At 37.2% G+C, this 27429-nt stretch overlaps 1 protein-coding gene across 4 annotated transcripts in view; it reads right to left on the bottom strand.

Moving 5' to 3' along the window:
• LRBA (LPS responsive beige-like anchor protein) overlaps window positions 1-27429 on the bottom strand; it is a 513768-nt gene that overhangs the window by 96725 nt on the left and 389614 nt on the right. For all 4 annotated transcript variants that reach the window (XM_045831330.1, XM_045831331.1, XM_045831332.1 and 1 more), the window contains one exon: window positions 18723-18875. In XM_045831330.1, coding sequence (XP_045687286.1) covers window positions 18723-18875 — 153 coding nt within the window. The remainder of the gene's footprint in view (window positions 1-18722; window positions 18876-27429) is intronic.

Genomic DNA, 27429 nt, shown 5'->3' with positions numbered 1-27429 from the left:
ATAGAAAAGGAAATACACAATTGGTGAGATTTCCAAAACACAAATTTCACCTAAAGTTTTTTTCCACATGAAAGCATTAAAATAAAGGGGCGTGAGGGTGGGAAGAGAATCAGGGCTTTAACTCACATTCAGATCTGTTACTATCAGTATGGATTTTCCATATTTTATTCAACAGACACTTGGAACTGTCCTACGGGCTCTGTCAGCAGTTAATGACCGAGGCCTGTAGACCTCTTATTATTCTTGATCCCCAAATTAACAGGTATTATCTTTAGTTTCTCATCTTTGGGCCAGAGGGGTTAGATTATAAATTTGTAAAAGATATTTAGAAAACCATTACTTGAAAAAGGAAAAGCTAATATTCAGAGAATATTTACAAGGGAGTTAGTTTCAAAATGACTGAACATGCATATTCAAATCATTTCAGGAAAAATTACAAATATCACTTAAGTGATTTTTCTTTTCCTTGTAAAACATGTGCTGTAAATACATCTTACCTTTTCCAATATTATACAGTATCTTGAACAAGCAGAGCTGTATAAATACAAAAACTACAACTCCACACATGAAAGCAAAAAAAAAAAACCCCCAAAAAACCCAACAACCCATAAACATATAATACAGAGTCTGCATCATGGTCATACAGGGGCAAATAGACTAAGTCATATATAGTCCTTTGAGTTGATCCAGTTAAAATAATGGGCAAACTTATTTAGTTTTTAAAATTTACTATTGTTTTATGTTCTACTACAAAGATTGGCCCGACTCTGTGGCATCTCCTGTACTAAAAGCAGGGGGGGAAATCATCAGGAAGATTAAAAAGAGAGTAAAAGAAAAATCAGAGGGGAACTAAGGAAATAGATAAGGCGGAAAGAGAAAAGGAAGATGAACAGACAGAGGAAGGAGGGAAGAGGGGCAAATTGGCTTAGTCAAGCTCTCTTGGGACAGTGTGCTGAGTTACCAGACCAGAAATGAGGGGTTGAAAGCTACTACTGATAACTGGTGGAGGCTGAAAGTGCTACTTAAGTGCTTGGTGTCTGTCGAAGAAGAGGGAGGAGAGGTTTGAGACTGAGGATGCCAAGTGCACTCCCGGGCAGCAGAGTAAAAAGGAAGCATTAACAGTAGCCTCGGGGGAAGCCGAGCATTCTATCCCAAGAGCCAGAGGGCAAATGTGGCAGTAGCAGTGAGTAGCAGCTGGATGAAGGGATAAAGAAATAAAGAAGCCACAGGAAAACTGGCAGCTTTAGGGAAATAAGGCAGACTAGGCCTGTCCTGATATTTAGAGGAACAAACTGCCTGGAAATAACACTGCCATCTTTCTGATGCCAGTGGGTTTACTCATCAAGAACTGGGACACAATAAGCTAAAATTTACTTACCAAGCTATGCTAAGTATTGATTTATCTGTGTGGAGCATTAGCTCTGGTGAAAAGATGTAACTAAGATACTGAGAGTGTTTAGCTTTCCAATAATCAAAGTTAGCATTCTCCGTAAATACCTGAATAGTACTCCAAATTATTTAAAAGGAAAAAAGTACTTAAAATATTTTCTTAACACTGTATTTTATTTTCTAAATATTCTTTCATAAGGCATAGTTGAACAAACCAAAAAGGACACGTACGGATCTTCCCCCTGCTTTATTAGTGAGCCTGCAACACTCAAGAGAAGTAGAAAACCGAAGACAGGAAAATCTTTGAGGGAACTCCTGAATAATATTCTCTCGTATTATTTCCATTCATATTCTGCTATAAAAACAGGTTCAAAGTACTGCTTTTACATCCAAAGATTAGATTTACCAAATACTTTTCAAATTACTAAGCTTGATATATTTGATAAACTGTTATTTGTAATTGACTTGATAAATTCCCTTGGCCTGAGAGTAAATTAATTCTCTTTTCCTCATCAGGATTAAGCTCATTTAAGGCTGTTACGAAAAAATGATCCTGGCCTTAGTAAAATTTCACACACTTAAGAAAATCAAACTGAAAAGAAACATCAATTAAGTTGTAGGAATTACTCTAGAATTCCTAAATTCTACAGGAATTCAAGGAAGGAGAGGGCTGGGATAGGAGAAAAGTTCCTTGAGGAATTTCCCAAATTCCCATGCAGTTAAGAGTGAACCATGTCAATAAATTTTAGAAATTAGCCACATCCTTTACAAAAGCTGCTGCTTATCCTCTGCTTCCTCTTGCCTCTTTCCAAAGGGCTACAAAGTGACATGAAAGATGACGGCAGAAAGAGAACCAAGCCCAGGCAATGTGGACAAAGTAGAGGGAACCCGAAGACATCATGGATTAGACTTTCGGTAATCTGTGGAATGCCGACAACTCAGACTTTACCCAAGAAAACCACCTCCATGTCCAATAAAATAAGAACTTCTGCATCTGTATGAAAACTGTAAATCATAAAACCAGCAGTAAAAATGGTTATATTTAGTGAAACAGACGATGTATACGCAGTCTAAAAAGGCAATGTGATCAGACGGAAGCCCTACAATATCATTACACTAAAACATGAAATATATTTCTTGGAGACAGAAAACCCTTCAATACCCAGCTCAAAAGTCTCTTAAATAGCTTCATTTCCTGAACAAAGTAATTTGCTCTATCATCCATGCTCCAACTTATTACATTCCGCAGTTATTATTTCCGTTACTAAGTGGTATATTCTTGCAGGGTAGGGATTCTGTCATATTCATTTCTGTATTTTCCAGAACTGGGCAGAGTGTTTGGCACATAGTAGGGACCAATAAATATTTGCTAAATGAAACACTGGACTTTTGTAGCAATAACAGAAATGTGCTGAAAATATATTTTGTTAAAGTGCTTTTCTCTACTTGCAGGTCATGCATTATAATAAAATCTTTTTCCTTTCCCACAACTCCAGACCCTGAAATCATAATTTCTTCCTTTTACGGCATCGCTGATCTCAAGCTGTCCATAATCACTAATATTTTTGGAGTTGAAACGCAGATTCTATCAACCAATGCTAGACTGTGACCATTTAATTTGTGAATTGTAGACACTTTTACATAAAGAGGAGGCTGAATGCATTTCACAGGAGTAATAAATAACTTCAGATGTCCTTGTGAGAAACTCAGCAATAGGGCTCACCTATTAATTTTCTCTACTGAATGCATTTCCACATCAGAGAAGGGTTACCTATCAGCATTTCATGTTACCACAGGAGGGAAGATTTAATCTCTTACATCACAATTCCCTTGCCTCAGTGGCCATGGGACCCTTCAGTAGCGCATCTACTCAAAATCTGTCATAGAGCTTAAAACCCACCGTTCCCATTCAATATGCACTATCCATTTACTGCCAAGAGAGGCTAAGTAACACAACCATGGTCACAACTCAACTAATACAGAAGACAGGTGACCACTCTCCTAATATTCTATTAGTACATATGCATCAGTCATGCTTGAGTACTCACATACAATTTTACCAAATTACCGAGGTTGCTGATATGTAAGTGCAAAACCTATGGACCAAGTCTGTTATTAATGCTAACTATGCCACTAAAATTCACTGGAATTAGAATTGTAGGTCTATCCATGAATATCACTGAAATCCTAAGGTTAACCCACTATACATAAGTTAAAAAAGGGAAGAAAAAGTAAGGCTAGTGGTGGTAAGCACAGCAAAGGGTGAAGAGAATCGTAAGGGAAGTACCAAGTGCACCTGGAACGCCACAGGGAAAAAAGACCTGGCAGTCAGGGCTGTTGTGTTTACCTGTCTCACTACAGGGAGACTGAAGTTTGTTTTGTTTGGGTCTTGGGGGTAGAATGAGGGTCAGTGGGGAGAGGTTACAGGGAACAGATTTCATTACTACAGGTATAATGCTATGTGTAACAGGTTTCAGTGGTGAGCTTGGAATCCCACTTAAGAGCAGGCAGGTACCAGACTAAACACTGTTATACACATATAGTCATAGTTTAAATGCAGGGGAGCATGAATGCACTTCCCATTGGGAAGAGAAATTTATCATCAGTATATTAAATGTATTAAGAGGTAAGGAGCCTAGAAGGAAGCCAATAATCCAAATAGTATGTAAGAAAGGCTAGGGTGGTGAAAATGAGACAGAAGAGTCAGGAAAAGATATTGTAGTAACCTGGATCAGTTATATGTTAATATTATCCATTATTGTACCTATAATTTAAAAGAGGATTTAGAAAACTTAAAACTATAATTTATTCTATTATTTATTATAGCATCACCTTAACATATTCTTAAAATGCATGTTAAAAATATAATCTCAATATATGTTAAAAACGGTAGTTATCATTCTCAAAAAGCCTATTTCTTCCTATTCCTGTAATACCCAACGGAATCCTGAAAAGTATGTAGGAATTAGCTAAGCAAAGGGTGAAGGGGGGCGTGGCAGGAGCGGGGCAGGGAGGAACAAAGAAAGAGGCATACATGTGTGTATCTGGTGGGGGAATAATGTGGAATTTTTGCAGGCAAAGTAAGAAGCTTATAAAATGTGAGGCACATAGGACTTTTAAAGAAGTGTAAGTTGCTCTGGTGTGACCAGACAATATTCTGCAAGAGATGAATTTGGGGATGTAGGCAGAGACACTGTGAAGGGCTTTGTATGACACATCACACAGCAGGAAGGCCAGAAGGAAAACTGCCTTCTGAGAACGTGCATGGCAACTATAGGCAATAACTGGATCCTGTACTGCAGGGTAAAAATTCCGTAAGGACCACTGTCAGATCAACTAACAAAGTTGATATATGGAAAGCAGATTAAACTATTAAATTAACTTAGTTTTATAAAATGGTAACTGACTGTGGTTACTTAAGAAAATGTCCCTTTTCTTAGGACGCACCTACTGAGTATTTGGGGTAAAGAAACATGATGTGACTTACCCTCTAGGGAGTCAGTGAAAATATCACATATATAAGTGTATACTGTATATATACATATATGTGTATTATACGTGTGTACACACACTGGGAGAGAGAAGGAAAAAGAAGGAAAGGAAGGAGAAAGCTCACATGAAAAAGAGGGATATTACCAATGCTAAATCTGGGTAAAGAGCATATAAATGTTATGTGTGCTATTTTTATTTTTACAACTTTTTTTAAGTTTGACATTATTTGCAAAAAAAGTTTAAAAAACGTTAATGCCAAGGTCTCTGTTAGAAATAAAGTATTTTTAGTAGAACATATGTATAAAAATGAAAATAAAGCATAAAATGAAGAAAGACGGGAGGGGTGGAGGGAGGAAGATAAGTCATGCTGAAAAAGCGTAAGTCAAATCTCTTCTTCCTTTTTTGGGGGGTGGGGATGGGGGTTACTTTCTGGTTACCATGACCAAGGAAATTTGACAGTTTACATAAAATTCTGAGTTGGAAAAAACGTGTTGGACAGACAGCAGGTACTGGCAAACCAGACAGACATAAATCTCACGGTAAGCAGTCATGTATCGGGTAGCGCTGCATGGAGCTGCACGAAAGCATCCACAGGCAGAACAGACCCCACAGCAGAGGTGCTGCTTCCCAGACAGACGCCGCCACAGGTGACAGGGCTCAGGGCCAGGAAAGAGGCAGTGAGGGGCAGCAGGCACCATCTTTGCAGCAGCACGGGACACCCCAAGAGCTACGGTGGGTGTGAAGGGAGCAGGGTGAGAAAGGTTCTTCTGTGAATTCAAGCTCATTTTGTGAGCACATTAGCCTCACTGTTCTTCCCCAACCATTATCATTAGTCCCTGGCAAAGCAGTAACTTCCAGCTGTACCTGGCAGCCACCACTGCGACAATTTACACAAAGATTAAAAACAAAAAAATCGTGTATTTTCTAAATCTCTTTCTCTTCTTCTGTTGTAAAAAGTACCTCTCCTCCCACCCTTCTTCCACTGCCTTCTAGCCTCTAGAGAATTTAAACTGCTCTGGACAAGCAGGAAGCTATGACAGATGAGGTTTTGCCATTTATTTTCCTGAAGTCAATTCGTCAAAACACTTCAATAATTTAAAGAAAAAAATTATGAAAAGTTGCTTTAAAATGAATTAGATTAGCCAATCTGCAAAATAACATCACCAGGAACAATTTGGGAAGAGTACCCAAATTCCAATCGTGGTTCCTGGGGTGGATTTTTACAAGCTGTGACTCTGCGAGCGTGGTTGAGACAGTGACGCTCTGTTCCGAGACAGGCTTCCCAGAAGGGGGAGGCTCAGCACACAGGTCGTAAAAGGGAAGCATAGGGAGTGAGAACGTGGCAGCATGTCCTGAAGAGCACTGCCTAGAGAAGAGGCAATTCACCCACAGGAATGTGAATATTCTGCGTCCTGTGGCAGGTGTTCCTTCCCTCGAGAGACAGAGGCATCAGTCTAATGTGGCCATTGAGACCTCCTTTGGAATTACGTGTCATTCTAGCTGAGGCTCTGTCTGCTCTGGTTCCCTCTGCATCCCCTGAACCTAGGAGAGCATAAGCACTGAACAAATATGGCTCAGAGAGTAAGATAATCAGCTCTCTCTTTTATTCTAAGTCAATTGTTACCTTACAGTGATTTTTGCTTATATCTGGATCCCCATACAGTTTTGGCTAAGAGAGAAACTGCCGGCCAGAAAGAAGAAATATTCTGGTTTCCTAAATAGCGAAATTCTTTATGACAAAGAGCTTTGCTTTATGCTATCACTTGCAAGTGTGTCTAGTGTAACTTACTAACACATTTATCAGTAACTAGGGTATAAGAATTTGTCCATGGCTGCCATTGTCAGGCTGTTTTTATGCTTTCTGTAAACGATTTTTAATGATTTTACATTTGAACCTCTTTGTCTCTTGTATTAAAATCTTCATGTTGACATTAACACAACTACTTATTTGCTTAATCTACAATATGCCCATAATAGTTTCAAAAGAATGATACCCTTATTACCTAAATATAAGGCTAATTTTAAAAGTTTAAGGTCTTTTCTGGTTCTTTTGTCTACAAAACAGTTCCTACAAGGGATATATTTATCATACTAAGGTAACTTATTCCAATGTGTTTTCAATTTTTAGGGATTGGATTTTTCTTCTCTTTGATTTTATTTTTTCAAGTATATAAAATGTTTCATAGTTTCAAAGTCAAAACTATGAAAGAACATAGATTCCACTGGTGAGTATGACATTTCTTACTTTGGCCAGCGTATCTGTGGGAAAGACACCTGTAAACTGGGTCACAGGATACACAGGCAGGTGATTTTGCTAGAGAATGGCAAGTTTCCTGTCACTGAGGTATGTCATTTTGCATTCCCATCAGCAATGCAGGAGGATGCCTATTTTTCCACAGCCTCATCAACAGAGTATGTTGGAACTGGAATATATTGGAATTTTGCCAAGCTGAAAGACACAGATATAATTTTAGGACAATTTATATTTCTTTTATTATGAGAAAGGTTAAGTATTTTTTTCATGAGTTGAAGGGACACTGACATTTATTTTTCTGTGAATTGTTGCCATTTTTATTAGATTGATGGGTTTATTTCTCTATAATTTTTTAGAATTCTTTATAACTGAGGTCCACTAGCCATTTGTCTAAGCTTTAAATCTCAAATACTTTTATTGTTTGTCATTTGTCTTCTGACTTTGCTTCTCATGCATTTTACCATGTGAAAGTTATTATCTGTGTTTAGGTAATCAAGTGATCAGTTCTTTCTTTTAATACTTTTGGATTTTGAGTCATCATTGGGCAAGGTTTCCCCATTCTCAGGTTATACAGAAATTCACTAACTCTTTCTTCTAGCACATGTTTCACTTTTTCACGGTTAGGTATCTGATCCTTGGTTTCTGGCATGAAAAACAGATATGAGGCTATCTTTCTTCACTTGGCTAGCCCATACCCTTTATTATAAAGTCGATCTTTTCCCCACTGTTGTGAGGTTGGATGGGGGTTTATATCCCTCCTTTCCCCAACCAGCACGGAACCATTAGGATACTACAAAATAGGTGCTTAATGAACAGCTGATGAGTAAAGAAACATGATTTGTTAACTACACCTTGGGAAATTCTGGTGCAGACTGCGGTCTCCATGAACCACACTTGGAAATATACTACTTGCTGTAAAGGATAACAGTTTACACCTAACACCAGAATTCTACATGCAAAAAAGCACAGAAGGTCCACTGGGTAAGGAGAACAACGATGCATGAGTCACACGTGTACATAAAGAGATTGAGAACGGGTTGTAGGAAGGCCACAGGGTAGTATGTAGGGGGTTTTATGAAACATTTTAAGGAGGATGAGAGTTTTGAGAAGAGCATTTGTGGGTTTTTGTTTTGTTTTTTTGAACTAGGGTATGGTTACAAGTTTTGGTTTAAAAAGGGATAGGCTCACACTGTAATGAGTAGAAACAGCATGTGGCAGGCACTGTGGGGAGTGAGAAAGACCTGTGCAAGGATGTAATCCAGAAGCTGGAAGGTACAAGCACCACTGCTGCAGGTCCCTGGGTCAGGAAGGGGGAGAAGTCTGGAGTCTCACCACCACACACTTCCAGGTGCATCTCTCACACTGAAGTCTATGGGAATGAGTAATCCCTATAAAACAATTCTTTCTGGTATCAGTGTAGATGGGATATTTGTGGAGAGGAATTTTCTATTATTCAAAAATTTAAAAAATGTTTTTGTTAGTATGTTATACTGTTTTAATGAAATATTAAGTTGGTAAAAAGTCATAGAAAGTTACTGCAGAATAAACACAGAATTTGTATATTTTTGCAACATAAATGTAATATACCTTAAAAATAGTATCACTTCACTTTATCTTGCCTGTATTATATATAGCACAGTAAGATGTCACTGAACAAAATGTAGTTTACGTTTCATTTGTCCACAGTCCAGATTCCAGGGGTTCAGAGACTCCAGAACATAGCAAACATTCAAATCAACTGAAAGTCATGAGGAAAATAACCACAAAACTTCTGAACTTGAACGGTGGAAGTTACTGTCAACCCTCAGGCATTTCCCTTGCCTTACATGCATAAAATAATAAACTAGATTAAAAAAAGATGAAAACCTTAACAGTGAAAAGTGACAGCTGACACTAGAAAGAACTATGAAATGCTGACAGAAAAGCTAAAAAAAATAATAATAAAGGAAAAGAAAAGAAAAAGCAGAAGAACATGTATTATTTTTAGCTAAGGAACAAAAAGTTCTATAAATGTCAATAATTTTGCAGGACAAGATGGAAAATATATGAATAGTTAACTAGGAATAGTACAGAAAAGGCTATTTAAGTTCTAAATTCTCTGCTAACAGGTAGGGAAATGTTAGCACATTTCATAAAAAGATTTTTTCAAGGGAAATGGTGAAAAATATTGTTATTTGAAAGTATAAACTTCAATTCTATGGAACTGTCTATACAGGAGTTCCCCACTCCTACATGATGCTGAGCACCTGAGAAAGTCTTCTATTAATTTTGGAATGTTTCTGTCAAGGCAAGAGCAGTAAATGACACTAGTAGGTGTCTTTTCTCTTTCTTAACTTCTTTAGAAAACTAAGATTGTACAGAGCAACAGTTACAATACTGCACTGTGGGCTTACAACATACATGGATGTTACATATATGACAATAGCACAAAGCACGAGTGAATGGAACTGAGTTCAAACGAAGTCACTAGATTTTACTCAGATTAAACTAGTATTAATCTGAAGTGGACTGGGATACCTGAGATAAATTGAGATAATTACAGTGCATAGTTTCCCTACAGCACTGACAGTAGTAACAAAAAAAAAAAAAAATTAATGAAGCCCTGGCTGGCATAGCTCAGTGGATTGAGCACGGGCTGGGAACCAAAGTGTCCCAGGTTCGATTCCCAGCCAGGGTACATTCCTGGGTTGCAGGCCATAACCCCCAGCAACCGCACATTGATGTTTCTCTCTCTCTCTCTCTATCTCCCTCCCTTCCCTCTCTAAAAATAAATAAAATATTTAAAAAAATTTAATGAAATATAATTGTAGACTAGGAATATCTCCTTAATATAAAAATACAGAGGAGGAATAGAGAGACAAAAAGACCCGAGACTAAAGAACATAATTAGCAAACTGGCAGGTATGAATTCAACCACAACAATAATAGCATTAAATGGCAGACTATCAGGCTGGGTAAATTACATGCTCCAAATATGCTATCTATAAAAGAATCACTTTCAAATCATAGGCAAAATAGGTTGGAAGTAAAATATTGGGAAACTACATATCATGCAAACATAAGAGAATTGAATTGGCTATACTAATATCAGGGAAAACAGACTGAAAAATTACTAGAAACAAAGATACAGTTTATGATGAAAAATCGTAAGTTCACCAGGAAAATAGAACAATTATAAACGTGTATGTGCAGTGGGAGGCTGAAAAATGCACACTGGTCCCCAAAAGATACAAAGTCCCCATTTCCAGAACCTGTAAGTGTTACCTTATACAGGAAAAGGACCTTTGTGGTATGACTAAATTAAGAATCTTGAGATGGGAACATTACCCTGGATTACCAGGTAGACCCGAAATATAATCGCAGGCGCACCTGAAGGAGAGCGAGATTCCACAGCAGACAGAGAGGACAGAGACAGTGATCTGGAAGAAGTGTGATGCTGATTTGGGACTCCTGGCCTCTGGAACTCTAAGCATAAGTTTCTGTGTTTTAAGCCGCCAAAGTTTTTGGTCATTTGTTAAAGCAGCCACAGGAAGCTAATACCTGCATCCACCAGCAGAGCTTACAAATACATGAAGCAAAAGCTGACAGAATTGACAATATTTGGGAACGTCAACATCCCAACAGCTGAATTGCACAGAAAGGGACAGAAAAGCAACAAAGCTATAGGGGACTTGAAATGATGGTCCAACGTGATCAACTGACACCTTTAGAACACTCAACAGCAGCAAAAACATCATTCTTCTCAAGAGCAAATGGAGACTTCTCCAAAATGGGCCACATATGCTAGGTCATAAAACAAGTCTGGCTATTTATAATGACAGAAATCACACAAAAGATATTCTCCAATCGTAGTAAAATTAAATAAGAAGTTAAAAAAAAAACAAAGAAATTTGGAAAATCCACAAACATTTGGAAACTAAACAATCACTTCTGAATAGGCCATATGTAAAAGAAGAAATCATGTGGGAAATTAGAAAATGTTATGAAATGAATGAAAATAAGTAAACAAAATACCAAAGTTTATGGGATGCAGCAAAAATAGTACATTAAGAGAAATTTATTGCTGTAAAAACCACTATCAGAAGAACAAAAGTAACTCAAATTTTAAAAACTCTTTCCCAAATTAAGAATCTAGGAAAAGAGCAAACTAAACCCAAAGCAAGCAAAATAGGAGAAATGGGTGAGTATAAACCCAACAAAAGAAAAACAAACACAATAAAGAAAAATCAATAAAAATGAGGTTCTTCGAAAAGATCAACAAAACTGATGAACCTTCAGCAAGAATGACCAAGACAACCCAAAGTACCACAAGTCAGGAATGAATGAGGTAACATCACTAAAACCTTAGAGAAATTAAAATGATAAGGCATATAATAAACAACTTTTGTACAAATAAATTAGACTACTTTAATAACCTAATTTCCTAGAATGACATAAATTACTGAAACTACTGAAAGAAAAAGTAAAATGTGAATAAACTTGTAACAAGCAAAGAATTGAATAGGAAATTTAAAATCTCCCCAGATGGCTTCGGGGTGAATCCCACCAAACATTTAAAGAGGAAATAACACCAATCTTTTACAAAGTCTTTCAGAAAACAGAGGAAGTGGGAACATTTTGCTACATCTCATTCCATAAGACCAACATTATCCTGATATTAAAGTCAGACAAAGATTACACAAGAAAACTACACATCAATATTCCTTCTAAACACAGATGCAAAAATCCTCAAAATGAACAATTTCTCAAAATATTAACAACCAAAAAATGCAATATATATCAAAATAATTTATGCCACCCAAGTGTGATATAGTCAAGAAATACAAGATTGGTTCAACATCCCAAAATCAATTAATGTAACATATCATATTTCACTTTCTGTCTCCTGTTTGGAAAACTTTTCTCTATTCCAGTCTCATGAAGAAATCCCCTGCATTCTAAAAGTTTGTTCCCTTATATTTAAAGCTTGAATGTGTTTTCATTTTTTGTTTGTGGCATAGTTTCTGCTTTCATTTTTCCTATATTCATATCTGTTGTTATAGGTTGAACTGTGGTTTCCCAAGTTCCCACACTGAAACCTTAACTTCCATGTAACACATTGTATGACCTGCTTTGCAAGTAAGGTCATTACAAATGTAATTATTTATGTTAAGACGAGGTCATACTGGAGTGGGGTGGGTCCCTAAACCCTGTGACTGGTGTCCTTGTAGAAAGGGGACATTTGGACACGGAGATAAGACACAGAGGGAGGACAATGTGGAGAGACACAGGAAGAAGGCAGCTGTGCACCAGCCAACAAGGGAGCCAGAACAGATCCTTTCCTCACAGGCCTCAGGAAGGTCAACTCCGCTCAACTCTGATTCAGACGTCTACCTTCCAGCACCGTGAGACAATCAATTCCTCTCCTGTTTAAGCAACCCAGTTTGTGGCACTTTGTTATGACACCCTAGGAAACTAGTGCAACAATTACTGCACACCTTACATTGAAAAGTCTTTCCTTTCTCCACAGATCTGCAATATCAGCTCTAAGGAGATCCTGTGTGTGTCGTGGTCTGTTTCTGGTTCTCTGCTCCCTTTGGGTGGGCCATTTCTCCCACTCTTCCCTGATTAGCATAGCTTTGTGATCATTCTTGATGCACAGGAGAACAAGGCTCCCGGAAACCCATTCTCGTTCTCACAGAAGGTCTTGGCTGTAAACTGGCCCTGTGTTCCTTCACGTTTTTTCCCCATATTCCAACAAAACAAAACAAACCTGTCAGAACTTGGATTGATTCTTATTTTGACTTTATACATTTGTAGAGAATGAACAACCTATCAATTTGGGACATCTTTTCCCGCCCACTTATCTAGGTGTCCTTGCTGGACTAAAAATTTCATAGTAAATTACATATCACCAGTAAGAGGAACTGGTGGTAATGGTAAACCAAACAAGAGTACTTTTAGAATTTTTCAGATTTTACACAAATGTGCCCCTGGTCCCCAGGGGTTTAGATCCAACCACTGCAAGCAGTGGGGAGGGCAGAGGGAGGACTCTGCCCACAGTTGAGAATAATTAGTACCAACTGGAGCTACCGTGGCCATGTACACATTCCTGGCCCTGTCATTACCAAGGTACAGAATGAAAACCAACTGGAAAGGGAGCAATATGAAAAAAGGCATGCTGGCGTCCAGCATTTCCGTACCTACATCTATCTATATCTCTGTATCTATCTGTATAGATATCTGTATCTCCTGGCCAGCTCTCTTAAGAAACAGGCTCTTGAATGCCATTCACCCAGAAAACGGAAACAAGGATGTGAGTCAAGGTGAAAAAAGCACAACCCCTCTCAAGTCTCAGCCGCCCCTCTCGACCTCACAGTGTTCCTAAGCGCTGTCATTTGGAACCCGTACGCCACCACAATAATCCGGTTACTCCCTCCCTGCAGACTCAGCCACCATGGGCTGCAGGTCTGGCTATGGGCACAGACAGCACTTCCTGATCGACATGAGAGGCTGGGTGTCCGTGCTCTGTCACCACCGGAGCACTGTAAATTTCCCATTCAGATGAAAAGGTTAGAAATATGGACCTAGTTCATTCAAACAGAAGATTTATAAACGTTTAGGTAGGTTGAGTAGATTTATGTTTAGCAATAGGTAGGAAAAACAAGGATGGAGGAGAAATGAAATATGAAAATTTTCTTATACACTTATTTTCTTTAAATAATATTTTAAAAAATCATCACTTTTAATCTGTCCGTATATCATCTAGAAAGGAGAAAACACACTCATTTTATTTTTCTTTACCTTCTCAAGCAAGTGACCACTCATGCCACCACTATGAAATAGTGGAGAAGACAAAAGCTCCAGAAAGTACACAAAAGCCAGTGTGATCCTAACTGGTAAACTCAGGACAATTCGTCAACGGAGGCCTCCCTTTATTCGACTCACGCTGCCTCTCAGCCCCCAGAAGCTTTCTGCGTCCACAGCCTACACTATCAGAGAGGGAGTAACCTTCAGAAGAGGAGTGACCTGGTCTGCCTTGCTCACTGACTCTCACAGGGCTAGTATTTAGAAGCTCTGCAAATATCTGTTAAATGAAGAATTACTTTTATTAAAATTTAAATAAACTATATATCCTTCAGCTACAATAAAAGGTTCCACTTCATCAACTTTTAAAAATAAGAAGCAACATAATATAGGTCCATAAAACCAACATTATATCATTAGAGATATATGATGAGCAGTCTGAATTCATATATTTTTATATTATTTGGAAGTATGAAAGCCTGTTTCTCATTTATATTCCTGAAGCAAAAGAAAAAAATTTGGGGGGGTCAAGGTCATATTAAATAACAGAACAATCTTTGGGATGTAATTAAGACTGCTTTGGTTTTACCCTAGGTCCAACTGTTCAGAACAAAGAAAATATAATTTATTTACCTGAAAGATGAATCAGAATTAGCTGGGGTTTCCTCCTAAAGTACACAGGATATTATCTTCCATAAATGCAACACTTTAGCCAATTCACCAATCCTACATTTAGATCTGCATTACCTACCACAAGCTCTGAGGATTAAAATGGTTAGTTAGGGAAGAGAGTAGTTATGGTCTTCTAACACAAACAGAAAATGTAGCATTACCAGTCCACTATCACAATCATGTTCCTAAAAATATCTTATCCCCTTGAATTAATATTTGGGCAGCCAAATACTTTAAAAAGATGTGCTGGGTATCTTAAAATGAGTATGTCAGTTAATTAATTCTGCGATCCCCTGCTACCAACAGAGCACTGTACAATCTGCTATTATTCACTGTCCTATAGATCATCTGTTCTTGGTGCTGGTTTGTTCCAGGAAGAGAGACAGCTGCAACACTATATCCCTGTTCAACCTGAGGACCATCTGACTTTAATTGTAACACACAGCTTGATATGACTCTGGCTATGAGGAGCCAAAGTATCGTCTGTAATAATCTGGAAAAGCAGAAACCTGCCAACAGAGGGCTGAAGCAGGGACCTGCGCTGTCTGGCTGCCTGACGGGCTGCAGGAAATATGATTAATGAGTAAGGTATAATGATATCAGGAACCCGATTAGCACCACAAAAAGGTCACAGATCAAAGTAGTATGCATTTCATGAGCTACAATCATTGCATAAAATCTGTGGGCTTGAAGAGGTAAACCAAAAAGAGGAGGGGATAAAGCCCTTATGCGATAACATGCTAACAGATACATAAAATACCACACACTAATAATTCAGTCACTTACAGAAAGTTAATAGGAAATTATAAAATGAATCAATATGGACTGCACTGTGGGAAAGCTTTGTTCATCACAGGTATATAGTAAATATTTTTGAATGAATAAATTATTAAATTCTTTCATAAAGACACATGTAAGTAAAATCAAGAATCTTTTCTATTAAGAATTAAACTGATCAGAGATGGAAATATTTTAACTGTAAATTATGTTTGTATTTAATTTGCAGTGATTTTTTTTTATTTAGCTCTGCTCAGACTGTATGCTCACTCAGAGCCTAAACTACGAAGACATCTGGAAAACTTGTAGGAAGAGGAATCACTGGAAGAAATGTTTAATATCTTAATGTTATAATAAATATGCAGTTAGTGTAAAACACAATTTTGTATATAATGTCATAGTCATCCTAACATAGTCTTAAAACAGGGACAGGCAAAACCAAAATCTGATTGGAAAACAATTTGGTAAGTAGCCTCGTTTTCTTTTTTCTTTCTTTCTTTTCTTTTATGTATTTATTTATTTTCTGTGCCCTTGGGAAACCAGTCTCAAACAGATCTGGCTCTTCTGAGAGTAAAGATGGAAAGTACTGTCTGGAGAATGGCTAACCCCAACCTACACAATTAAATTTTCTTATTTGTCAACATATTGTTGAAAAGCTTTAAATATAATTAATTCAATGTCTCTGCCTCTTAACCACTTTTATAACAAAGTAAACACACCAACAAACTTCTCTGTATTTTTAATAACACTAAATATGCTAGTGATTAATGGAGAGCTGGTATGCTTGAGACTTAAAAATTAAATATTTGAGAAAAGGCATTTCAATAATGAAATGATATGGATTTTACCTTCTTAAAAATTTATTCAAGGTCAAAGATGATTATTTATACTTTTCAATATTATATAAATAGTGTTTTATACCTACCTAGTAGTAAAAAAAAATTTTTTTAATGGTAATTGAAAAGGAACCATTAAAAAATGAAAAGACAAGGCCTTGGCTGGGTAGCTCAGTGGGTTAGAGTGTCATCCAAAGTTGAGGGTTTGATCCCGGGCCAGGACACATGCAAGCAGCAACCAGTGAGTGCAGAAATAAGTGGGACAACAAAATCAATGTCTCTCCCCCCACCCTTCTCTCTCTCTAAACTCAATACCCAGAAAAAAAAATAAAAAGACAGTACACACCACAGACTAGAGGAAAACTACTTGGAAAAGGTATGTTAAATAAAGGACTTTTATGGAGAATAAGGAAATCTTAAAATTAAATAACAAAAAGACAAATAGCTCAATTAAAATTAGGCAAACGATCTGAACAAACAGTTCACCACAGAACATATAAGTGCAGAAAATAAGCCAGTGAAAAGGTAGTCAACATCATTAGGCATTTGGAAATGGCAAATTAAAATCACAATGAGATACCTACTAGAATGGCTAAAATGAGACGGACAACACCAAGTCTTGGCAAGGATATGGAAAACTGGAACTTCATACATTGCTGGTGGCAATGCATAATGGTAGCATATTCTTATCATGAGACCCAGCAATTAAACTCCTAAAAATCTATCAAAGATAAATGAAAATAGATGTCTACCCTAAGACACACACAAATATTCATAACAGCCTCAAACTGGACAAACCCCAAATGCCCATAAACTGTAAACAGATAAACAGGATCTGTTGCATCTTTCAGATGGAATACTATGCAGCATTACAATGAAATTAACTACTGACACATGCAGCAACACAGATGGATCTCAAAAGCATCATGCTAAGTGAAAGAAGCCAGGAACAAAAAAACTACATATCGCATGATTCCCTTTATATAAAATTTCTAGAAAAAGCAAAACTGTGGAGACAGAATCAGTGGCTGCCTGGGCCTTGGAGTGGGAGCAGAGACAGGCAGCAAACAGGTAAGGGAAACTTTCTGGAGCGGTGTACGTGTTCCAACGCTCACTGTGGTGATGGCTGCACAGCTGTATAAACTTACCAGAAATTTGTTCACTGTTTAAAGGGTGAACTTTATGGTATGTAAATTATAACTCAATAAATGTGTTTTAGAAGGGAAATCACAAAAACAGTTGTGAAATGACTATACCTTCTATTGACTTCTGTGCTCCTGGGAAACAAAATCCTAACTATAGATAATGGTCACATTTACAACCTTGGCATTGCCCTCGATGTGTCTCATAGCTCAGCTTTGTCTTCTGCTGTCATTGTAATAACTTAAGGAGAATCTTCAAATGGGTGTGGGGTAAAAGTAACATGTAAAGTACCTTCAGACTGAGATAGAAAAGATGTTAAGAAAAAAAAAACTGTGATAGAATACTAGGTACTATTTTCTGAGTGCCTACTATGAACCAGAGAATATTTTAGATATTTTACACACATAATTATAATCTTCTACTCATAATTTCCAAATCACAAATGAGGAAACTTAGGTTCAAAAAGATTAAATTCCCTAAGAGGCCATAATCAGCGAAGTGATTGATCCAGGGTCAAGAAAACTAGTCTAACTTCAAAGACTAGTTCTTTCCATGCTCCCTGCATTGCTTCCAGAATAAATAAAATGAAGAATTTCTGCAATAATGGGACTGCAATTAGGATATCAAAGACAGGATTGAAATATAATTGTTGGTTCAAGGTAAGAAATGCCTCCTAGAAAACTAGAACGCAACAATTTTCCCTAAGTGTAAATTGAAAATACAATGCAATTTAAATTCAATCTTTAATATGGAGTATAAAATATTATTTTTAAATACTGTTTAAAGCTCCCTGATTCTTCTATAAAAATTAAAAGCAAAAAGGAAAAGTCATATTACTTTTTCATAACACCATTCACCCATGTAACAGAGAGTAGTAAGGAGTCCACTAGAGAGGATTCTGAAGAATTGTAAGCAAAATAATCATAACTTTTCAAGTTTTCATGTTCTGAATATTACATGAAGAGCCCTTCAAAAGACAGAGACAGAATACAATCTGAATATCTTGTTTCTATTACCAAAATGTGCCGTGGCCTTCGGACCCAGAACACAGAATCATGTTCTTTTGCTGGTCCAAGAAATCCATGTTTGAAAAAGCAGTTTAACTTACAACTTTGCTTCTAAGTTTGAATTATCACATGCATATAAAAGTAAATCTAAATTCTGTATGACAGAATAAAAACATTATACCTTGCAAGTCAAAAAAATTTTATCAAGTTCATATGAAGAATCATGAACTGTTATGTCACTCAGTTATCCCCAATCAACTACGGTTTTGTTCAGGTGAGCAAGGGTTAATGGTTATCCAAACACATGAAAGGTACTTTGAGAAAAGAAAGGCTCCTGACAGACAGAGTAGATGATTACTATCTTACCAATCTGTTTATGCGAACAAATTCTTCTGGGGTTTTGGCCCAAGGAGGAAGTTCAACATCAGACACTACTGTCCCATCATCCATCACTCCAAGGTTATAATTATTGAAGTTGACAAACATCTCAGGGAGGTAATAAAATTCAGGGATCAACTCCTATATAAAAATAAAAGACAATGTCATATTATACATTGTAGAAGAATACTGATAGATATTCATAAAAGGCCCTGATGATTTCCTATCATGCAGAAGAAAAACAAAATAAATATAGATAGAAATTTTTTTTCTCTTCATTTCAGAGCCCTATCACAAAGTTTCTATTAAGGTAGACAGATGCCATCCAACCAATTTTAAATAATACCTTACTGGTTGGTCCTATGCTCCACTTCAGATCAATTCTCATTACCTCAAAATGCTTAAATACTAACATTTGACTAATTCGTATTTGAGGTCTGACAAGATATAAACAGATTAATGTGCTATATCAATAACAACTTAAACAAGATATTTTATGAGGTATATGGAATTTTTCCAGAAAACAAACAAAATCTTTACAAGCATTAAAATGTCACTGTCTTGATTCCTTCATCAACTCGGAAGATATTCATTATATTTAGTTATGGTTTAACAGTATATTTTGGTATTTTGCTCACATTTCAAAAACATTCAGATTTAGTTTTAAGGTACTAATACTCATTTTAAAAATCAAAATTTATAATTAGTCTAGAAAATGACCTGCCTAAGACACTGAGTAAATCAAATGTGAGTTTAATAGGCTACTCAATAAGCAGAAAAATGCAGCCAGTTAGGTTTTTGTGTACGACAGGCCCCGGGTAGAACTATTTCGGAGGTCCTATGGATCAGACTGGAAATCCAGTCTCGACATGGGTCAGTGACTCAGGGGTCTTTCAGATACCCCCTCAGGGCCAGTCAGGCAGGCCAGGCCTTCCAAACAGCAGAGTAAAATAGGGAGGTCATCAGATTTTGGACAAGGTCAGTATGAACTCGTCAGAGCACAGAAAAAAGATGCAGCAGGAATGAAGCTATTATCACCTTCACCGTCCATGTGAAGTGCTGCTGGACTGTGAGCTGCACGTCCTTGGTTTACAATCACAGTGATTAACTAAGCTGGCAGAAATGAGCTCGGACTCCAACTGCCTGACCATCGCCTGGTCGGTGGACTTGAAAAGCCTTTAAACTAAGCAATGTTTTAAAAGTAAGAACACTGTTAAAAGTTTCACCATAAATGAAATGAAAAAGTAATCTGCCCCAAATTTTAAGATTCTCACCTCCAAAAGTGATGCATGTGAGTCTGACAGAAGGGGGTCAGTTAGACTCACATGCATCACTCAGACCTGTGTTATTTTATGCAACAACGAAGCTACGGCCGATTTGAGCTAACACTGGTTGCATGAGATGAGTCAGGTACTAAAATAAATGCTTAATGAAATGTATCAGTTTTAATCATCACAATAACTATACAAGGTAACATAGTATCTTCATTTTAAAAACGAATTTAGGCTCAAAAAAGTAATTTGCCCAAGGTTACACAGCTGACTTACGATAAATTTAGAACTTAGCCCTAAATCATCATGTAAGCATGGGTCCTACTGACACAGCATCCACCATTTAAAATGTTTCATCACTTAAAATGTTTTCAACACATAATCTAAGTCATTTTCATAAGTAAAAATAAATAAACATAAACTTTTCATTCTTTCTTGATAAACACTGGTTCTCCTGAAACAAACAAACAAACAAACAAAAAAAAACAGATATAGTACACACATGTGTACTACAGAATGCACATGTACTATATATATTAATGGTATATATTAATACATACATGGTATCAATTAATAAGATTAATAAAACCAGGAAAAATTTTAGAAGTGTGCTGTAATTATTATTTATTCACATATAAGGATAAGTTACTTTATAACTATCTGTTAATAATTTGCTGAAGTGTACATTCAATATATTCCAACTTTGAGAAATTTACCAAAATGTCTTACTTTTATTCCCTATTACCTGTGCTAATTCTACAGTAAGAAAGAGAACTATGCCTACCTTGTGTCCTCAAAATCAAAAAGCAGCATTTCAGCTTAAGTAAGTCCTTATTCTTTCCATTCCCATAATACTCACCTTCCGGGCTCCTTGGCCAGTACCACTCCCCGTGCTCCTGTGCAGTAAGTCCCCTAAGGCTCACCACAACTACAGTGGCTAAGTTTTATATGCTAGATAGGCTCCTGAGTTCTAAAACATGAGCCCAAATTCATTTTTAAAGTGGAGATGATACTTTACAGTCATTTCTATTATAAATCAGAGATATATATTGCACAGTAAAAATACACACAAAAAATACTCTTTTCAAGACGAAGACTAGAAAGAAGAATAAAACAAGTGACATTTCATAGCAATTCTCATGAAAAAAATATCTTCAATCCTCACGTAGCACAAAAATTCTTATAATTTTGTACATTTTTCTGTCTTCTACATGTCACTTTATTCAGTTTGTTTAAAAAAATTTACAAAAACATACTTGCTCAAAATAGAAATGCTTTTTACACATTCTGTAAGTTCTAAGCTCTGTGAACAGAAATACATTTTGTTCTCAGACCACTTTGTTTAAACATATAAATTTATAACAAATTTAAATTATTTTGTTACTTGAGTATTAACAGCTTACCCTAAATATAAATTTACTTAACTAGAAATTAAATGGAGACTTCCAGTCAAGATGGTGGCATAGGCAGACATGGCTTGCTTCCTCACACAACCACATCAAAATCACAAATAAAATATAGAACAACCATCATTCAGAGCCATGAGAAATCAAGTTGAACGGAAGTCTGACAACTACGGAATTAAAGAAATCACATCCACCCAGACTGGTAGGAAGGGCACAGACAGGGAATGGGCTGGTCCCACACCCATGTGTGGTAGACAAAAATTTCAGAGGGGTATCTCCGGAACAAGGGGTCCCAGCCCCACATCAGGACCCCAGACCAGCAGTCCAGTGCCAGGAAGATAAGTCCCCTGTTCAGGCAGGATGGCCCCAGGCAAAACACAGATGGAGGCTGACCTTGGCCTGCACAACCAGTAAACAGTCACAGACCACATCTCTGCATAGCACCCTGTCTCTGCATAGTGAGTGATCCTCCATGGAGGGTGGAGGTTGGTGGTCAGTGGTCACAGCCAATCTTTGCAGCAGACTAGCCTGGGTAAATCCCTCCCATTGACCTGCCAATAGCAATCAAGGCTCAACTGCAAGAGGGGGTGTACTCAGCCCATACAAAGGGCGTACCTTGAGCACCCAGGTTGGGTGAGAGGGGAGGCTGTGCCATTGGACCCTAGAGGACACCTACTACATTGGGGCATGATATTAAGACACAGAGTCAAAGCAGCTCTACCTAACACATAGAAACAAACACAGGGAGGCTGCCAAAATAAGGAGACAAAGAAACATGGCCCAAATGAAAGAGTAGATCAAAACTCCAAAAAGAGCACTAAACAAAATGGAGATAGGCAATCTATCAGATGCAGAGTTCAAAACACTGGTTATAAGGATGTTCATGGAACTTAGTGAAGACCTCAGCAGTATGAAAACGATCCAGTCAGAAATGAAGGATACACTAGTTGAAATAAAGAACAACTTTCAGGGAGAAAACAGTAGAGGGGATGAAGCTGAGAATCAAATCCATGATTTGGAACATAAGGAAGCAAAAAACAACCTATCAGAACAAGAAGAAGAAGAAATAATCCAAGAAACCGAGAACAGTCTAAGCAGCTTCTGGGACAACTTCAAACAATCCAACATATGCACCATAAGGGTGCTAGAAGGAGAAGAGAAAGAGCAAGAAACTGGAAATCTTTTTGAAAAAGAGAAAACTTCCCTAAATTGGAGAAGAAAATAGACATGCAAATCCAGGAAGCACAGAGTCCCAAACAAGATGGATGCAAAGAGGCCCACTCCAAGACACATCATAATTAAAATGCCAAATGTTAAAGAGAAAATCTTAAAAGCAGCAAAAGAAAGAAAGTTAGTTACTTACGCAGAGTTCCCACACAACTGTAAGATGATTTCTCAAAAGAAACTTTGCAGACTAGAAAGGGTTGGCAAGAAATATTCAGTCATGAAAAACAGGGACCTACAGCCAAGATTGCTCTACCCAGCAAAGGTATCATTTAGAATCAAAGGGCAGATACAGAGCTTCCCACATGAGAAAAAGTTAAGGAGTTCATCATCACCGAACCATTATTATATGAAGTGTTAAAGGGACTTACTTAAGAAAATCAAAACTATGAACAATAAAATGGCAATAAATACATACCTATCAACAATTGAATCTAAAAAAAAACTATGCAAACAAGATGAACAGAGACAGAATCATGGATACAGAGAGCATTTTGATGGTTGCCAAGTGGAAGGAGGTATGGGGGAGACAAGGTGAGGGGATTAGGAAGTACAAATAGGTGGTTACAGGATGGCCATGGGGATGTAAAGTACAGTGTAGGAAATGGGGCAGCTGAAGACTCTATACTCATGACCCATGGACATGAACAATGGTGGGAAGATTGCACGAGGGAGTGGGAGATGCTGGATGTAGGAGGACAACAGGGGAAAAATTGGGACCACTGCAATACCATTATCAATAAAATGTAGTAAAAGAAAATAAATGAAACAAAAATACATATGAAGCAAATGAGAAATTACTCACAAAAGATAGGCAGAAAGCACTTTTAAGTCTTACTGGTCCATGTTAAACTTTCAGCTATGCGATTTCTAACATGCCAGGCAGGAGGTAATAACAAACTCATCAATTTCTACTTTAATAATAGATCTTATTTGTGCTTTCTACAAAGATTTCTATAAATTTTATACAATGTACATTTTAAAAATATTTCAAAATTAAAATTTTACACTTTATTGATTAAAAAGCTTAAAATTTCAACTCAAAGTTATCAAGATATAAATTAGTTTTGCCCTCTTAGTTTTTACCTCAAACCTCCGTACCCCTTGATTTCAGTGAGCAGTCAGGCATTCCCAGAACTTCTGCCTGGTCCAGAGCAGAGGCGCCTTGAAGACATCCTCTTTTTCTGTCTTTTGTGAAAGTCTAAGCAAACAGATTGTTTTGTAAGGTGTTCAGGAGAACAGGGTCAAAAGTTAATGGTTTTCGAGACAGAGCCCACAGAAGAGAGAGAAGGTTTTCCCAAGATTGGGGAGGCAGGTTTCTCTAAATCTGTAATCAGCTTGCTTTCAGCGCCAGGGGAAGGAGATGAAGCTAGGCTGGACCCAGGGGATGGTGAGTTGTTATTGGGTCCCAACTTGCTCACATTGGGCCTCTTTGTGAATTAGAAAAGGGCAACCCTTCTGAGCTATGCAGCCCCAAAGGGGACTCAGCTGGGTGGGTGGAGTGCATGCTGGGCTTATGCTCCTGTTCTTTGCTTCGGAGGACAAGCACCCCTGCATACCAAACAATCTGCGGATGGACACGGTGGCCTCACAATGGTACACTTCGGGAAGCGAGTCCCTTGGTGCCAGGAATTTTGGCATCAGCAAATATTTCTTAACCCAAGCTTGGTATGATCAGTAGAGCCCTCTGCTTCCCAAAACCACGTGTCTTAGAGAGTGAGGATGAGACAAAATGGAATGAAGAGGTGAGGGCCAATTTTCTAGGTGCCACATAAGCTTGGATCTCATTCAGTCTTGGGAAAAGGAGGTCCCTGCCAACCCCTTTAATGACTGTGTGATAAATTTCCAAGTAGCCTAATATGAAAAAGATTAGAATTCAAATTGGGACATGTCTTACATACTTGAGGTTGTGGTTATGAATTTATATATATTTCAGTGACACAAAGGGTGATGTGATGTAATCATTATCACACATGGAAATAAAAACATTTATTTAGTTTTTCACCCTTTGCAGAGAACTAGGGTAGAGTCTGAAGTATGGATCCATAAGCGTTTTTCCTTTCTTACCAATGGCAGATTTAAATTGCTGAGAACGAGTGAAAGGGTACATTCATGAGGAGGAAAATGGTTGTAGGAAAAATGGCACACTAGAAACTCAAAAGAGGAAAGGATGTCTAACAGCCGGGACGGTCGGAGTAAGCTTTAGGGAGATGAACACAATACAATGCATTCCTCTAATACGACGCTCATCACACTGCACTGTAAGTGCTGCTTGTATCTCACTCTAAACTTAGGGCTCCACGAGACTGAGGACTTCACGTATCTCATTCACCGCCACACCGCCAAAGCCTAGACATGGAATGTGACACGAGCCAGGCATTCAGTGAAAATCTGTTGACTGAATGACTGAAAAATGGTATTTCAACTCAAGGATACATAAGTGGGGGTGGGGGAACTACAATAGTCTGACAAGGGGAGTATTTCAAAAATGGGTATAGCAATTAGAACGTGCAGATGATCATTTCCAATGGCCGACAAAGGGCTATGTAACCGGGTTACAGAGGACTATCCGCACCAGGCGGGAAATAAAGCTGCGGAGACACGGGAAGGGCCGAAGTGTGGAAAGCCTGAATGCCAGGCAACAAAGTTTAGCTTATTCTCCATAAGAAAAACATTTTTTCCATAAGTGAATTTAAAAAATGAAACTGAATTTAAAATGGAATGAATGTTCCAAGAAATTTAACACCGAAGGGAAAGATCATGAAGAATCTACACATAGTGTAACCAACATCATCAATAAGCACAAACTAAGTAAAGGAGCAAACGTATACACTTAAAACACACAACCACCTCACTATAAGGAAACGTGCATGAATAAATCAGTTGATAACAAGTTGAATTATCGTCTTTAATGTCAAATAAACCTACCGAACTCAACTGAGGTACACCAACACGTGACAAAAGGAGTAAGTGTACATACAGCCTGAATTTTTCTATGGATGACAATGACATTCCATTTACAGCATGGAATTCCATCTAAATACTGAAAGCATCTTTCTAAGAAACATCACTTGACATTACCAAATATTAGAGCTTAAAATGATCTCCTTTGACAGATGAAATTTAGTAACAGAGTCAAAGATTAAGTCTTTCTAATACTTCTAATGTAACATGGACAAAGTGAAGTATGTTTTATATTCATCAGAAGAGAACATTCAGCTCTAGATAAAAAACACATGTTCAGCAACTCTTTAAAACATGAGTAGAAAATGATAAGTAAACAGTGACAGAAGACAGAGATATTTATAATTCACATTTTCTCCTGACTTGCTGACAATGATTTTAATCTCTGTCACTTAATTAGGCAGATGGGTCATAGAAGCAGGTAACATGGTCAAATGTATTGTATAATCTCCTAAAATAAAAATGTGAAAGGTTCAACCAGAGGTTATACCACAGTTCAGGATAAGCCCATTGCTTTGATCACAAATCCCAAGGCTTTCATGGTCTAATGATAAGGATTGGTTGTGACCACACATATGCTTCAGTTTTCTTTATTAAGGTGCGATCCCCGCTGACACAAGTGGCCTCTGCGCGAGGCTGTGCGGTTCCCCTGCTCACAGCCACCAGCGCCACCCACTGAACTAAAACCGTTAACTTCAAACGTACCTGGCACCCACGGCAAATACTAATCTATTAACCCAGAGCAACAATACAATCAAAATCAAAATAAAAAGAAAGATGCTACATCACAGTTAAATTTTTATTTCACTCTTATTAAAATATGAAATCCTGCCAACTCAAATACCAGCGCTACAGCAAGGTGACTAATTTAATGTACACTGTTCTGGGGTCACTGATGGTAATACAAATGTGCAAATGAAATTTTAGCTTCTCACCACTAGGAAATAATAGTTTATTGAAGAAAAAATATATGAAAGTAAGCTTTTTTTAATGAACAAAAATGTAAATGAACATTATGGAAAAATAATGTGCATGCTCTGATACATTTCAACTTTCAAGTATTTACTTCTTTAGGCCACAAATTAGAAGGTTTTTTAAAAAATTAATTAGAGTTGAATTGTACCTATAAGTCATTTTAAGTGGACTGCATGCATATCTGAAAGTTTTCAAATTGATGTTGAAATTTAGTTTTTTCCTTACTTATTAGATAAAATACAATGTTTTTGTTTAGTAAAAGAAACAACAGTAATTTTTGAAATTGGAGAAAAATAATCTATAACCCTTCTATACAGATCCCATAAATACCATGTGGTTTTAGATATTAGAAAACTGCCATTTCAAATGCATTAAAATAAAGAAAAATAATAGATTACAAACCAATAGATAATAGATAATCTATCTCAATCTAATATAGTGAGGACAATAATTGGATTTGAGTCTTGCCTACTCAGATTACTGGCCACATGTCTTTAAATTAATTCAATTTCTCTGAGCCTTACTCCCCTCAACTGCCATTTCTAAAACACAGAGTTACTATGAGGCTAATATGAGATAATATAGAATTCCATATGCACATAAGATCTTATTGCTATTATTATTATCATCGTTAATGTGATCCCTGATAAATATCTCAAATTATAGGCTCAACCTGCCTGATTCTTAAAGTCAAAAGGATATTTACTGAATTATGTTCATTCATGAAAGCATTTAACATAATTCTATGGGCATTTAATACAACTTAGGTATAAAAGTTAATGTGTCCACAAAAATATTTGAGACTTCATAATTTCCACTAAATAACTATCACATTTAAGACAAATTTATTATTCT

The sequence above is a fragment of the Phyllostomus hastatus genome, unplaced genomic scaffold (genome assembly GCF_019186645.2).
Source record: "Phyllostomus hastatus isolate PE091 unplaced genomic scaffold, TTU_PhHast_1.1 phas_contig_159, whole genome shotgun sequence".
Taxonomy (NCBI): domain Eukaryota; kingdom Metazoa; phylum Chordata; class Mammalia; order Chiroptera; family Phyllostomidae; genus Phyllostomus; species Phyllostomus hastatus.
The sequence above is the reverse complement of the archived record's forward strand: the minus strand, read 5'-3'. Positions and strand labels throughout refer to the sequence as shown.